Here is a 17,359-nt window from a genome sequence, read left to right as displayed (position 1 = left end):
TCTTTTTTTAATTTGTATCCCTTTTATTTTAATTTTTAATAAAATATTCAATTCATTGGAAAAATACTTAATACAATTATATTTAATCATGTTATCCAAAGATTTCTTTATGAAACTTTTACAGAATAAAGGAGCCGATTTATGAGTACTTAGATAGTTTACAAACATAAAATTAGCTGTTACTAATCTAATTTATTTAATATTTAATATTTCGTATAAAAAGCTCAACTTTAACATTAGATTTTTATTCGATTTAAAAATTTGTTTGTTTAGTTTATAAAAATATATATTTTAAAGAAATAAAATTTTAATTTTACTTGATAAATTTCTATTTATCTATTCAAAGTAAAGAGAAATTGAAAATTTTGCAAGTAATTGGAAAATTACTTAAAATTTATGTTATAAATTCTTTGAAAAAATTTATAGTGAAAAACTGTTAAAACATTGTAAATAATAAATAATACATTACCCAAACTAGTCATAAAAGTAACTAATTCATGTTCGTAATATAATAAATTTTTATTGTAATTAATTATATGATATATCGCTTATTTTATCTCTGATTAGTTTGTTATTATATATTAAACATTTTATATAATTTATTTAAGAAAAATATTGAAGTAAAGATTAAATAAAAATTTTCATTTCCAATAAAAGGGATTATATAAAAGAATATGCAAACTGAAGTCAGAATAAATTAAAAAATTTAATTATTGCGTCATTACTACTTAAATTTCAAATAATAAATATTAAAATTTCAGATGAAATTCAGTTTCATAATTCTCTGTTTAATGCATAATAAAACGTTGAATATATTTTTTTAAATTATATGGAAATTTTATTAAAAAATCAAACATTATTGTATTATTAGCCACTATTTAATATACAATATATAACATTTTTTATATTTTAATTATTATTTTTAATGAATAAATGCCAACAACTCATATTAAAGTGATGGTATTTCTTCAAAAAATGTTTGAATCTCTAAGAAGAATAAGATATCTTTATTTGACTATAAAAATAATCTGGATAACTACGAATCGATTTCCTACAGAACCTTTTTAGAATTCATATGTATCTATTAACTATAGAAGTATTCATAAGGAAAGATAAGCATCGATTTTAAATGGGTAAAAATAAGCACAAAGATATTTGAAATTCAGCAAAGAACGACTTTTTTTTATTTTAGTTTTATTGAATTGTTTTGTGAATTTTTGAAATCGTACTTGATCTATTTCTCTCATTTTAAATTAATTTATTGCTTTTACTTTTCAATCGTGTGCAAATTACTCTATAATTTTTTAGTCTTATTTCTTATTTATTTTCTATTTTGATATGTGTTACAATAATTATGATCATTACAATTTAGTAAACTTATCGTGTATTATAAAGTTTTACTCACGTAATATTTCCTGTTAGCTTTCATTTTCGAAATATCGAAGGATATTTGTAGATTAAAAATAAAAAAGGAATGCACTTGAATTAACCACTCATTATTTAATGCAAAGTACAAATAGGATAGAAAATTTCAATCACCTTATTGCATTAAATGTTTTCACCCGCACAGGACGTTGTGCGGAAGTAAGATATGTAAGTATGCATCTCTTACCTTAACAAAATATCAAACGCTACGAAGTTATTTGACATGTTCTCGAATAAATCTCGAATTTAATCTGTAATTAAAGGAAGAGAGTACTTACTCCATTATGCAGCATTAAGTTGAAGTAAGGAGAAGTAGTTGAAGTGACATATAGCAGCTAAGCTTTATAAAGCAATGATTTTCATAGTGCTGTAGGTCTAGTATAGTTGGATACACAAGTATGTGCCTCAATTCAAAACACGTCTAACGTTTTATGCACAATTACTATGAGCAGATATAAGTATATAATTTAAATAAAAATAGTTTTTTTTGAGTAATATTATAGTAAATTTAAACAAAATGTATCATCGTAATTGTATTGTTTGAATATTAATTAAATAATATTTATTTCAGCTTTTATATTAAAGAACATTAAATTTAGATTAAACTACTTTATTCGAGTTAAATCTCTTTTATTACAAGTGTTTCAGAGATTTTCTGAATAATTCTGTGGATTATATTATTATATTATTATTTTTGTCGCAAACTATAAATTTTTCAATTTTGCAGTTTAATAAAGAATGTTATAAATAATAATAGATTTCAGTTAAAATTGAGCGTTGATTTAATTTTATCATTTTAGTTATCATCTGTTATATAAAATTTATATTAATTGACTAATCGAAAAACATATTATTCATTTCTTACGAGTGTTTAATAATTCAATTTAATTCAAAACAAAGTGAATTTAAAATAACCACAGGATAGCCTTTTTTATTGAAATATTACGTCTCATTTCTTAATCCAATGAATTTTCCCTTTGATCTTTGAAAATGAGAAAAAATTATATGATTAAGAAACGGAATACTCGAAAGAGATATGTTTAATAGAGCTTTAAGTATCATGTTCAAACTCTAGATGTTTACCATCAAAAGATTGAGAAGTAAAAAAAGTGAAAGACGAATGCGAAAATATTCAAATCGTAAGATGTTTACTTGTTTTTATACTAATAAAAAAAATTAATACAGCACAATAATATGGTATTCAACTTTTTCTAATAAATCTCAATAAAAAAATACGTATATTTATATATATGCGTATATATATATGTATATATATATATAATCAGTAAATTAACTAATGTTGACTATCTACTTAGTAGATAGTAGGCGTAGAACAAAGAAATTACATATTTTACGAAAAAATGTTTAAAAAAATGTATACTTAAAAAGTAATACTTTTGTTGTGGATATAATAATTATTGTAATGTTGTATTTTTAATTTATGCATGTTCGTTTTATTATATTTACAATTATATATAAATTAATTATTAATTATGATCATTATTATTTTAATTGTGTATTTTATTTAAACAATACTTACAATGATAGGGAAATAATAAATATTACAGATATTTAGATAATGATGTTGATATATATTTACACAGATTTCACGTATCATATTGATTATAATATGCATGAAAGAAGAACATTTTGTGATTTTATTATTCTCTAGTGAATATATAATATTATTACTTTATTTACATAATTAATTCGTAAACAAATGTTTTCAAATTACGTATTGTTTAGAATAATATTGAATTATATTTTCATCCAATTATCTTATAATTCTTTATTAAAACGTAATATTATGTACTTTAATTTTAAAATAAATTGAATTAGCAGAGCTGTAGAGAGGGTATGTAAGAGAAGGAAGTCACTCAAAAGGGGCTCAGAGGGTGGCAGGAAGGAATGTAAGCATATGTTAGGGAAAGACACGATTACCTAGAGTAAAGGGTCAAGCAGAAAATTGGAAGGATGCCAGTTGTTGTTGATGAATTGAGAAGTTAATTGTGACGAGATGATGAAAGATAAATAAATATTGAAGAAATTTTTTAGTCATAAATGTTCTAACATATAAATATAAAAATAAACATAAATATCATCATCTTCGACAAATGTCTTTGTTGTGAATTCAGTAGAATATTTTCATAGTAGAAAAGAGGAAAAGCTTTATGTAAAATTGAGAACAAGTGAACGCATTGAGTAATTAATTTTTTTAAAGAAAACCTAAAGATTACCTTCGAAATATATATTAAAATGCATATTTATATATTATTGTAAAAAAGAGATGTGAACTGATTTATATAATTTTTAACATCTATTATATTTATATTATAACTTTATTTATAAATGCATAAATATGAAACCTTTACACATAATTTTATAAAAACGCGGCAGAGCATATTCATCAATGTTATATTTTCTATGACTATACGAAGTTGTATTATCCAAAAGTGGATAAGAACAATTAATACAAAATAGTACATTTAAATCTTATTTCATTATTAAAAATAATTAAACATCGCACATTTACGCTAAGTTAATTGCAGAATAAAAAAGAGATAAATTTGGATATGGTGATTATTAAAAATCGTAAATTTTACTTTCAATTTAATTATTAGATCAAGCAACCAGAAAAATTAAAAATTAATTAAACTATTCTAAAAATACAATTTTTTTCTAAAATATTGATACTTTCCTATGATAATTATATTGTATACTATTTTGAAATTTAATTTATAACATAATTATCAAAATAAAACAGAGACTAACAGCCTAAATACCAAAGGATTAATTAAACATTGATGCATTGATTATAAAAATTAGAACATATAATTTTAAATATTTTTATTTTTAGTTCTCTCTTATATGTGTAATCGAATCTTTATGTTTAAGTTTTCTATACTATGAATGCGAATGAATAATCGAATGATGATCGAATATGAATGGTTGAAATGTTCTTGCTTGCAAACACATATTTCACGGGAAGTGTGATAAGACATTTTGACTATAAATTATCTTTCAATAATTACATTTAATAATACGGGTTTTGTTATCAATCGTTATTATTTCCAGCACCAGTCTGTTTTCTCTATATAATTTTCTCTCTCATTTTTAATACTCATTTACTCCATCTCATTTTTTTATTTTGTGTCTTTTGTATCTAAGAATCCACAGAAGATTTCTAAGTTATTAATACAGACAAAGATACAATACATACAAAAATATCCATATATTCTTGTATTTAGTGAAGGCATCATGATTCGGTTCAATCCCTTTGTGGTGAAAAAACGACTGTACGATATCGTTAACTTTTAATGCTTGTGAGCTAAAAATAAAAGAAAACAGGGTACATAGATTCTGCAGATTATTACAGTCAAGTCATGTGCTGTATCTTTTAGTACGTTTTTGTACTCCAATTTTTTTTCTTCTTTTTTCTTCTTCTTTTTTTTTCGTTATTTGCACATTTCTTTTTTCCAATTAGATGTTTTTTCTTCCTATTTTCTTTAATGACAATAATATAGAAACAGTAATCATCTAATTCTGTAGGTTTACTTATATTCTCATTTATTTCTAATTTAATGTTTAATAATGTTCTTACACGAAGAAATTATTTTTAGAAAAAAGAAATGAGACTTAATACAACAATTTTTTTAATATTCATAATAAATGAATTTATATATTTATTTTATTGTATAGAATATATTTAACTACATGATTTAAGTATTGGAATTTTTTATTTTCGTTCTCTTTCTTTGGAAGACTGATTTTTATGATAGTTATTTGCATAGTGTTTGTCTTGTGTAGTCTATAGACTGTAACTTTCTTTTAATATAATAATAAAATTAATGTAATTATATTTCCTATTAAATATATTATATACATTATTTAATTAATAGGAATAATATTCTATTATACTTATTAAATTAATATATTTAAATTTTTCTAATATTTCTAAATTTTATCTATTTTTATAATATCTAACCTTTCTGACATTTGTATGGTAAATTTGTTTAAATTTCATCTCAAATTTGTTTAATATAATTTATAATGTATTGAAAAATAAAAATAAATTTTTCAGAATAAATATATTATGACTAGTGATAATAACTATTTAATATTTAATAATTAGTATAAACAACAAATATATTTAATTATATTAAATTACAAATTATTAGATTTGTGTGACTATATGAAGTATATATCATTAATTGAAAACTCTATTTAATAAATATTATTTCTTTTAATTTTCTTTTTATATCTTAGATAGCTTAAGGAAATGCTTGAACATAGGTTTTACTTGGTTTTTGTTTTATATAATCTGCGTTTGATATCTTATATTTTTGAGTGATCTAAACCAAACTGCAAGAATAAATTTATGGAATAGAAAATATGATATTTATTAATAAACAATTGATTGTCATAAATAGCTATAATAGCTTGAACACTCCTTTTTATCAAATGGATAATGTGTAATTACTTTTTTTTTATATACGTTGTATGTTTATTGTCAGATTCTTTTGTTTCAATATTATGTTGTTATACAAAAAAAAATACTTATGATATTTTATTTGTACATAGTCAATTGTATCAAACTATAAAAAGCATGAAAAGTAATAAAATATATAAAAATCTAGTTTCTAAATCTATATGGACTTCCATATTGATACGTAGAACAAGTTTTAATGTGTTAATTATTAATTCAGGAATGTCCATATAAAGGCTAAAAATTATTTATAAAACCCTTGAAATGTTATCATTTTATATATTTAAAATACAGAACATAAATATTTCAAAAGTATATATAAAATTATTATTATATGTAATTTTATTTTTAGAGTAAATAAACTGTACATAAATATTTAAATGGTTATTATAAATACTGATTTCTAATATAAATAGGCGAATGCAAATCTCTGATCTATCTTAATCGTTTCTTTTTCGGGAATTTCATTAATAAATTTATTAATAAAGTTATATTTATTTTATTTATGATCCTGAAGGTTTATATAAATTATATATTATTTATATAATACTAATAGGATTATTATATGCATTTAAATGCAATATAAGATATTAGCAAAAGGATAAGATTTTATTATCAATCGGGTAAAGATATCCGAGATTTTAAGAATTCATTTTATGAACATTTAAAATATTTTGCTTCATTTTAGATTTTGATGATAAAACAGCATGAGAAAATATAAAAAATTTAATAATCTGTTCAACATATTAAAAAGAATTCACTTTTTTTAATTTTAAATTAATTTTTTTAAATTAATTTATATATCTTTGCTTTTTCCAGAAAAAACTCATTGATGAGTTCAGTAGGTCAATGTGAATTGAAATACGTAAACTTAAATTCTTTTTGCACTTTCAAATATATCTCAATCTTATATAATATCCTTATATAATTATATAAGTATACATTTGTAAGTTTATACTTATTACAGTTTTTTTACTTTTTATTTGCTCATTTTTCTATATATTAGCAAAATAATTTTCAGTAATTTCATTCATAAATTGTTTCTATTAACTTTATGGGTATTGATCATATTTACCAAGTAGTTTGTCATATTAGTAAACAAATTTTGATACATATTTTGAATGCAGTGTATAATGAAAATTAAATGAATATTTATTAGATGATAAGAAATCAAAATGAAACCATTAATATAAAGTTTCAACTAAAAAATCACGAACTATTGAAATGAAAAATATAATTTTTCCATATTAAAATATATCTATTCTCGTTTATATGTTGAATAAGTGTGTATTTATAGTTAGAAAGAAAACGTTTTGAATAGTATTAAAATTCTAAAGTACTCGATGATAATATTTTTACAAGCTCAATGTAAAGATCTTTTGTCCTTAGAAACATTGTCTTTCAAAATATATTTAGCATATTAAGGTTTAAGGTGGGCAAGTTATTATTATAGTAATATATATGTATATATATATACATATATATATTTCATAATAATAAAAACAAATATTATTTTATACTGAAAAAAAATTAATTAAAACTGAAAGAAAAGGAATGTAGAAGGAATTTGTTGTCCTAAAGAACAAATTCATTTTAAAGTATTAAAAAAGAACGTTTATCTTGATATTGAAAATTTTTTCTTTTATCTTTTCCTAATTAAAAAGACGTATCTATTTTCGTTCAACTGAAGCATCTATTTCACCATACTTTTTATTCATATATTTCATTTATCTATTATTAATAAAAACATAAAGAAATTAGTTACCGAAATTAAAAATGCTTACAAAATGTTATTAAGATTCGATTAGTAAATGAAATGAATAATTATTGCATTCAAGTGGGGATACATTGAGAGCTGGGAAAACGAGAACTTATTGAGCTTGAGAACGTAACCGTGCAGAATCACACTTGAATAAGCAAGATCTTATCGCAACTGTACAAAGCCCTCAAGGTAATGATTGGAATGACTGCAAGCTTGAAACTTCGAGTTTTATGGCCTTATAATGTAGACATTTTAATTCAAACGGCTACTCGTACATAAATTCATTCGGAATCTGTACTTGAGAAATTTATTTTTCTCTATTGCTGATTCCTATGTAACGCTTACAAGTTAAAGCAATATATCTAAATATGTGTATGCATATATATATATATATATATATATATATATATATATGCTGTTTATTATTATTATTATTATTATTATTATTATTATTTTGAGTTTACAGAATACCACTGTTGACTTAAGCGAAATATTTTATTCTTTTTGGATTCGTGATTGAAGTCGGCTATTACAAATATTTTATATCGTTAATTTAATATAGTTGTTTGTATACAATCATTATTAATATATTTAGTCGACAAATTTTTGACAATAAACATCAACATATTTCTAATTGAATATGTATATTCATATACATATATATGAAAAAATAAAATATTTCAATAAATAATATATGTTAAAATAACGAAAATAGTATTCTATAGAAATAAAATAATCAATTATATGATTCAGTTTAATATGAATACGTATATTATTAGAGTTTATTAATAAAAATTTTCATTTTATCCTGAATATATTTTAAAAATAGTTTATAAATTGTATTTGCTACGAATGATCATATAATATTTATTTATTTTGAGAAAAGTGATGTATGGAAAATCTTTTGCGTTACAAGAATGGCTACATATATTATGCATAAATATGGCGAAGAATTTATTTAAAAAGTAGCATTTTAGGATTTTACTAAGTTTATTGTTTATTGTTTATTATTTATTGTTTTATTAATTTTTTAATAAGCCTATATTTACAAAAATGGACGTATAATAAAACCAATAATAATAGTCACCAAATTATCAGTTGATCTGCTTTTTTCAAATGAAACATTATTCATATTTAATATAAGTTTTTCTATATTGAATATTTTAGCAATAAAAATATCTATTTAAGTTATGAAAATATAGTATTCAAGAATAATTATTTATATTTATAGGGTAAATTTCCATATTTTATTCTATTCAATAAATAATTAGTTATTATAAACAGAATTTAAGAAAAAAATAGCAAAATTAACGAATTGATTTTTGTAGTAGATAATAAAGGCACATATGAACATAATAAAATGCTGTTTACAAATAGAGTGGTATTATTAGTTTATTATCTATATACTATTTATATATTATTTATAATCACGTGGTATTGCTTGAAAACATGTTTTATGAAATTTCATACATTGAATATGATTTTTATTACTGCATATTCAATAAAATCTTCTTCCACTAAACCAACCCATCCGATTAACTAAAATTTTTCATTCATAACAATTTGATTTTATGAATTATTCCAGTACTTCTTAAGTTCTTAAACAATTTTCAAATATTTACTTTTTTTTATTATAACATATACATTGCAAGATACCATAGAAAAATTAATAGAAAATGAATATTACGATTCATATATTCCATAATTATTTCAAAGGCGTCACACGTACACTCTCGCACTGACAGACTCTCGCCCCCCCCCCTCTCACACACACGCACACAAGTATACAAACACACACGCACGTACTCACGAACGCACACAAACAAACACAGACACATTTTAATGATTTTTTTATTACTGCTAGTATAAGCTATAAAAATTTTGATCAAATAGTTCTATGTTTTTTATTTTTGAAAAAATACTCTCGCTATATCTAATAATTTTTTATCGTAGTGTGATACTTAAAAACTTTATATATGAATCAGAAGAATACGAATATTTTTACTTTATTTATCGTGGATTCAAGGCACAAATCATCTTAACTCTTATTACCTTATTGTTTAATTGATTCTGATTTTTTATATTGCTTAATTGATTTTTTATTGTTTAATTTATGGTTTAATTTGATATTATTTAATGAATTCTGATAAGATATTTTATTCATTTGACAAAATTATATCATTCATAATAATTTTAATAATTATTATGTTATTAGTGAAATATTATTAAATAACAATTTTACGTAACTAGAATTATATTTCGCATCGATTAGATATTGAGTAAAGGTAAACGCTCAACCAACATTAGTTCACTAATGCATCCAGCTTATTTCTTTTATATCATTGGCAAAACGTACGTGGGTATGTAAGATAAAAAAATTTTATTACCCGTCGATTTTAGAGTGCCGATAAAATGACATCAATTTGAAAGTCTTTCCTTTTTTGATTTTCTTATGCCAAACTCTTTATTCTTTATTGGTCGTAAATGTCTTTTGCAAGAGTGGAAAATGAGAAAAATAACGTGGGCAGATTTTTATAAAGAGTTTGTGGTGTTCACGTGTCTATAAGAGAAGTAAGTAAAGATCGAAAGGTTTAACGCGATGAAAGGAAAGGAAGGGAAATCGGCATTTATGCAGAAAATACGGATGAAACTTTTTCCATCGAAGATACTCTCTCGAAGCCTTAGTCTTTTCGTTCGTATAACTGCACCAAAATCCAATAACCTCGGGAAGTATGAAGAAACTAACTGTACTGGTATACGACTCTTAAAATGTCAAGAACAATTCTGAATTGTGTATATGAAAGTTATTTCAAAAACTGAGGACAGGTTTACAATGCATGTTTTCGATTTATTTGTTTTTCTTCTTCTCATTTTATTTTCTCAAAATTTGAATTTTCACCACGAATTTCTATAATTTTGTCGAATAATTTATTATTATTTTGTTAACGTATAAAGTGTAAACATCAGATTTTATGTTTTTTGTTATTTTTTCAAATTGGCAAGAATTTTATGGTTTATTCAGTATTATTCATTATATCAGAAATTATAAATTTTTAATAAAAAAAATTCAAATACTTTAATAAAATCGTTGAAAGTATACTTGGCACATATTTAAATATAAGCAGGTAGAAAATTCATATTAAATACATCGTTCAGCGTGATTATAAAACACCAGAAATGTTTGACCGAAGGATGACTAAAGTATTACAATTTTTAAAGCATACAATTATAAGATTTCAATAATTAAAAGTAATAAATACTATTATTAAAAAGCATTTCAAGTTAAAGAATCGAGTGATTTATGTTACTTGCCGTACAAGTGGGACAAAATCGTGAACTAAATACTTAAATATATTAGGTGATTAAAGACTGTCATCTTTAAGAATTTCGTTTATTATGTACTTAGCCATAATTAAGTTTTATACAATCAATAATAATATGTTACGCGATCACATATAACGCTACCATATAAGCTCTTGAATTTGCACTTGGCGCTCGCTGAACTTGCACCGTACGTACGATCCCGTGCTAACGCTTATAGAAGCTGTGGAGAGAGAAGAGAAGTGGCCTCGTTTGTCTAGTATATTCATACCGAAGCTAGTGTACTGTGTGTTTGTCAAGAGCGGCTCCAAAGTGATAGCGCTGAGTGCTTGTGACGCTCAATCGTGTTTGCGTGTCTTCGACCAGACAAAGGCGAAAGCAAACAGGATAAATGTGATGAAGAAGAGAAAAAGGAGTGGGAGAGATTGCAATGTTACATTTCTCAACTTCCTGGCGAATTAAGGCATAACACTTGAAACGTTAGATATAATTTCAGGGCTAAAGAACTGAACGAATAGATTATATATGAGTGAATCAGGTGTATCAATTCTTGACATTAATGCATATGAATACGTGTTAAATTATTAGATAACTGTTCGTGTTATTACATATTTTTTTCTAATATACAGCTATACTATTAAAAATATTTATTTTTAATTTAAAACGTTTTTGCCCAATTAGCCCAACTTTTTATTAAATTCAAATTTATAAAATTCTAGAACTGAAAAAGGATTGCTTTATTATTATTAATAATAAGTTTTTTTTTATTTCTATCCATTATTTTTAATTTTTTCTATTTAACTATTACTATTTAAAAAAATTTAATTCAAAAGTAAATTGATTAAACCGCCAGTACTTATAAGCAATTTCTTTTTAGAGGCAAATAACATTGTAAACAATAGTAGACATATGCTTATAGAACTGAAACAAATCTTAAGGTTCCTAACAGGTTCAAATAGATTGAAGATTACATTATCTGTTTCTATCTTATTATTTCAGTTGAAATTTCAGCGAAGCTTACCGTTGTTGACGCACTGGAGCTTCGGTGATGCTCGATGGGCGAAGTTCCTCGAGTAGTTTGCATATCAGAATTGGCCTTCTGGTGAAGAATAGGTGCTGGAAGCTGTTGCTCAATGTCCAAGTGACAATACGCTTCGAGATGACTCTGGGCACGTTTCTCCTCTAATACAATCTTACGAGCAGCGCAGAAAATCTTATAATAAACCTATAAAGATTAAGAAAGTTTAAGAAATTTAGGAGTCATTAATTCAAATTTTTACATTAAATTTTTCTAATACGTTATTATAAGATCATATTTTAAAGTTTTTAGTTATATTTAATATTTATTACTTATTTAGTAATATTTAGTAAAATATAAATGTCAACAGTATTCTTTTGTTAACAATATTTGGTTGCCCGAAATAATTGATCGACTACGTTAATTAATTTTAAAGCTGTTCCGCAGTGCACTTTAGATGCAAACAATATAGCAATTAAGTATATAAATCTGTCAAAACTATAAACAAATTTAATTATAAAATTAAAACTATTTATAATTAAAATTTATTTATTAAAGGAATTTCATAATAATTGGTTACGATATGTGCTCATGTAATAATGAAAATTAATGATTTAATTTGATAAATTATACATTTAAAAAATATGATGGATCAATTCATTATAAATGTCTTTATTTAAACACATGATATAATATTTGAAACGATGAATTATTAAGGTTTCAATATTTTTTATTAGTTATGTGTTCGTACCAAATTTATAATGATTTATAATTCACAGAAAAATTTAATCTATCTTTTGATGTAAACATTATATTGGTTATTTTATTTTAAACTGATAAATGTGACTTATAAGTTTATTTTATCTATAATAAAATACGAATATGATATATAAATATTAAAAGTCTTATCTTATCCTTACATAATTAAGTTCGTATATTGTACAGTTTTTACTATACGGCATTAGATACCTAAAATATACTGATAATTTTTATATTAAACCATCAAATTTTTAATTAACAGTTAGTAGAGACTAATAATGAAAATTGTAGAGAAATAGAGGGAAATGTATGATCAAAATAAAATGTTTTAGTCATTTATAATATTTATGGTGAGTGTAGGTATACGCATTCTACTCAACTGAAACCACAGTAAATTTATTAGGATTTGTCTCTAGTTTGAAATCCTTTATTCGGTTTCAGCTCTGTTATAATTATTTGTATTGTCATTGCCAAAAACTGATCACACGGCATCCAATTACACGAGTGCCGAAATCTAATATTCAATAATAAACTACTTTTTAAGCAGTACGATTATTTATATTATATAACAATTATCCATACTTCTGTATGGAGACGTTAGTTATACACCGACGTAAACTTTGTCAATAATATAAAAGCCAATAGCTTTTGGCCTTGACTATTTATTTATTTTCAGTCGCTATTTATCATTAAGATTTTTCATACTTTTATTTTATATTTATTATATATAAACTTGGCTGTGTATCAATTATATCTGTATCCCGTAATTTTAATATAAAATGGAACATGTTTTATTATGTTAAGGACTCGGTCTTTATTATTTATGTATTTATATTAATTCTACGAAAAGACTACGTAATATTTCCTAAAATTAGTCTTTATTTTACTTTTATTTTTCCACCACAATAATTTCAATTACTTTATACTATTTACTGGTAATTTGTTTTGCTTATGAAATAAACGTTATATAAATAAATTCATTATATACATAGTTCATTTAATAAGACTGAAGAGCCTAATTAGTAATGACATAAATAATGCAAGAAATGAATAAATTTATCAACAATTTGTTAAAATAAAATTTGCTTAATCTTATTGACTATTGTGTTTTTCATATCTGAAGATCTTTTATAGACACATATCTATTCACTTACTAATATTAATTGCTTATTAATATAGAGCCATAAATCTCATTGCATAGATATATATAATTTACAATTTCATTTGATTTAATATTTATATTTCAAAATATCATAAATTTATTTTTCCACACTTTTTCGTTGTAATTGATATTGAGTTTAATATTTTTTTTTATATCAAAGCGAATATTCATAGTTAAAAATCAATTATTTCTTTTAACTAACGAAATATTTTTCTTTTGGTAGTATTATAATTTAATATAATTACGTATAGGTTTAAATTATTGTTATTAGTAAATATTTAATTGTACATGGTATACTTTTACGTTAATATGTTATGGATTTTTCCTATTTTATATGGATATTATCAGAACATTATGAATAATTAGAAATTAATGATATATGAATAATCATTGGATACATATATATAGAAATGTGGAATTAACAGATCACAAAACGATTATCCAAAACGGATTAGGATCGTTTACGTAGACTGCACATCATGCCATCGATTTATTATTGTTTGTATTCTAAGGAGGATGAGAATATATTCACTCAATCATTTCTAATATGTGTACATCTATATGTTGAACAAATATTATATTGTTGGACTATTTTTAAAATATTAAATCTTTAATATTTACTAAGATTTCGAATAAAAATGATATAAACAATTAATTAGATATTAATTATCTGGTAAACTTAATTTATCATACGTAATTCAAATTTTGAGAAAATTAATAAAGTGATCAGTTAATATTTTTTCTGAATTATTACAGAATTTTTCATTAAATTGAAAAATGAATAAGAATGCACGAGGTAAAATACACAAAAGAAAATAAAAGCGAAAAATTCAAAAGAATTACAAATCTTATGTATTAATCATATATTTTTCGATTATAAATATATACCTTTAGATTCACAAAGCGATACTAATTTATTTAGTACTAATACTTAAAGAGTAATTGTTTATTACAGAAATTTTTAATTTTTAGTTTGATATTGTCTTCATACTCTTACTTAAAGTTTATTTTAAAGCATCTATAGTCAAAGGCCGTATATGATATTTTTTATTTTATATTTTCAGTATATACGATTTAAGACTATATTTGAATGGTTTAATTGCAATTTTAGTATTACATGAAGTATAAATCATATATATTTTAAGGGAATTAATTTCTAATATTTGCATTTTTTTATTTTGAGTCCTAATTTATTTCCATTTTAATTTGTAAAGTTGCAATTTTAATTGTATTATAAATTTTCTTTATTAATAATGCTAAAATATTGTAACAGTTATTTTATAATATATTAAATATAAAATATTTTTGGGAATTTCATATAAATTATTGTATTTATTCTATTTTTATAAATTATTATAAATAATCCTTTAATGTAAATTTATAATCATATATTCTTTTTGTTAGGTATACATACAGCCAATAATAATTACACTATGTACATATACAATGAATAATAACAATTAAAATGTATGTTTAAATTAATTAATGTAAGCTATAAGATATGATAAATAGCAATGTCATAATTTACTTATTAATTGTAGGTATTATTTATTATTATTGTAGGTATTAGTAATTATTAGTTGAAATTTAAAAAAGTAAATGCGTATTGATTTTTTAATAAAAAATTCGTAACATGTGCACGTATATAAAAGTAACGATAGTACCAGATTTGTATGGTCCATTTAAAGACAACTATTACATCATTGGTTATTCATCATTTTCTATTGCATTACGGAAATTCATAAAAATCACTGATAATGTTTGATAAGTATGGACGAATGGTAGTATTATTTATAGAGTAAAGACATTGATGTTCGTTAGTTAAACTTCTTTTTTTTTTATAAATCAAGATATAAAATAAATTTATAATTTATAATTTACTTTGTACTAAATAATGTTAATGATTTAAGAGGGATATTTGTAGATTTATAATTGTTATATTTTTATGGTTTATAAATACCTGCTGGGCTCCAATAATAAACACATTTTATTATCAAAACATTTTCTAATTTACTTTTTATTATTACACGTTATTTTTTACTTTAACCATTATTTTCTCGATAATTGTTACCAATTTTTATTTAATGTTCAATTATATTAATCGTCCCGAAAGTATTTTTTAATGTAACGGGATTAAAAACATTTGCAACAATTAATAAATATTTAAAATATTTCATTATCAACCAAATTTTTGCTTTATTTAGAACAATTAACACAAATATTTAAAATTATGTTCTTAATATAATTATTTTTAGTATACCCTAAAATTTTCGTTAAAAACTTATATATGATTCCTTTTCCCTATTTTTGCTGTATATTAATTAATGGCTAACACCGTTATACAATTATTGAAATACTTTTACCAATATGGTAATATATTTTAAATTATAGTTAATACATGAAAAAATAATTATCCAATGTTAAACTAAATAAATATATAAATTATATGCAAAATAAATTTATTACATATAATATATAAATATACAATATTACATAAAATTAGATATTCAAGAGAAATTAAAATGGAAATGCTATTATAATTTTAGTATTTTTAAAAGATATTTGCACTTAAAATTTCCTATGCTGAAATACAATTTTAAAAATATAAAGACAATGATACTTCTACTAAACTTATTCTATTTGGAATGTGATTTATAAAATATGTGACAATTGTCTCTTTGGTCAAAAACATGTATTGCATAGATCAGGACGAAAATTAGTTACAATTTTATACTAATTAATTTTCGTATTATTGTATAAGTAATGTGATACCTACCAAAATCATAACGAAGAGCGGGATGTAAAAGCTACCGAGGGTTGCATAAATTTGATATCCCGAGTTCTGGCAGACTGAGCAGTGTGACACCCCCGTATCAGACTGTGTGTACTCATTTCCGAGAACGAAAAGTGGGGGCAAACTTATACAAGCAGCTCCCAGCCATACGAAGGCCACGTAAAAGATCATGCGACGGGTCGTCCTCTTGACACCATAGTCTAGTGGCTTGGAAATAGCGTAGTATCTAAAACAAATGCATATTACTTTTTTTGCTCTTTTCAGTATTAAACTGATTTTATTGCACTATATTATGTTGAAAGGTGACTTTATCATTATTGTAATTTGCATAGTAAATGTAAATTTGTAATTCCATGGAAGCGGAATGAAAAAAAGGTCCTAAAAAATATATAGTGCTTTTAAAATATTCACAACATTGAGTTTCGAAGTTTTTACTATGATAAAGTGTGAAGTCAATCTTAATATTTCCAAGCAAATGAGTAATCGAAAATAAAATTTATCTAAGATGTATTGAATATATGGCTCGCATTGATATATTTACTATTTAATACGGAAATGTTTCTTCAACAATAATTACCATGCATTATTCAACTTTAGAAAGTGAATAAAAAAATTGAAAAATAAATCAACAT

The 17,359-nt window shown here is 23.0% G+C and overlaps 1 protein-coding gene across 1 annotated transcript in view; it reads right to left on the bottom strand.

Moving 5' to 3' along the window:
* Positions 1-17,359, bottom strand: part of 5-HT2B (5-hydroxytryptamine receptor 2B) — an 82,793-nt gene that overhangs the window by 52,520 nt on the left and 12,914 nt on the right. Inside the window, exons 3-4 of the mRNA XM_011500872.1 lie at positions 16,710-16,953; positions 12,016-12,219 (exon numbers count right to left, since the gene is read on the bottom strand). Coding sequence (XP_011499174.1) covers positions 12,016-12,219; positions 16,710-16,953 — 448 coding nt within the window. The remainder of the gene's footprint in view (positions 1-12,015; positions 12,220-16,709; positions 16,954-17,359) is intronic.

This window comes from Ceratosolen solmsi, unplaced genomic scaffold (assembly GCF_000503995.2).
Source record: "Ceratosolen solmsi marchali unplaced genomic scaffold, CerSol_1.0 scaffold27, whole genome shotgun sequence".
Taxonomy (NCBI): Eukaryota; Metazoa; Arthropoda; class Insecta; order Hymenoptera; family Agaonidae; genus Ceratosolen; species Ceratosolen solmsi.
Note: the sequence above shows the minus strand (reverse complement) of the source record. Positions and strands in the feature narration are given on the sequence as shown.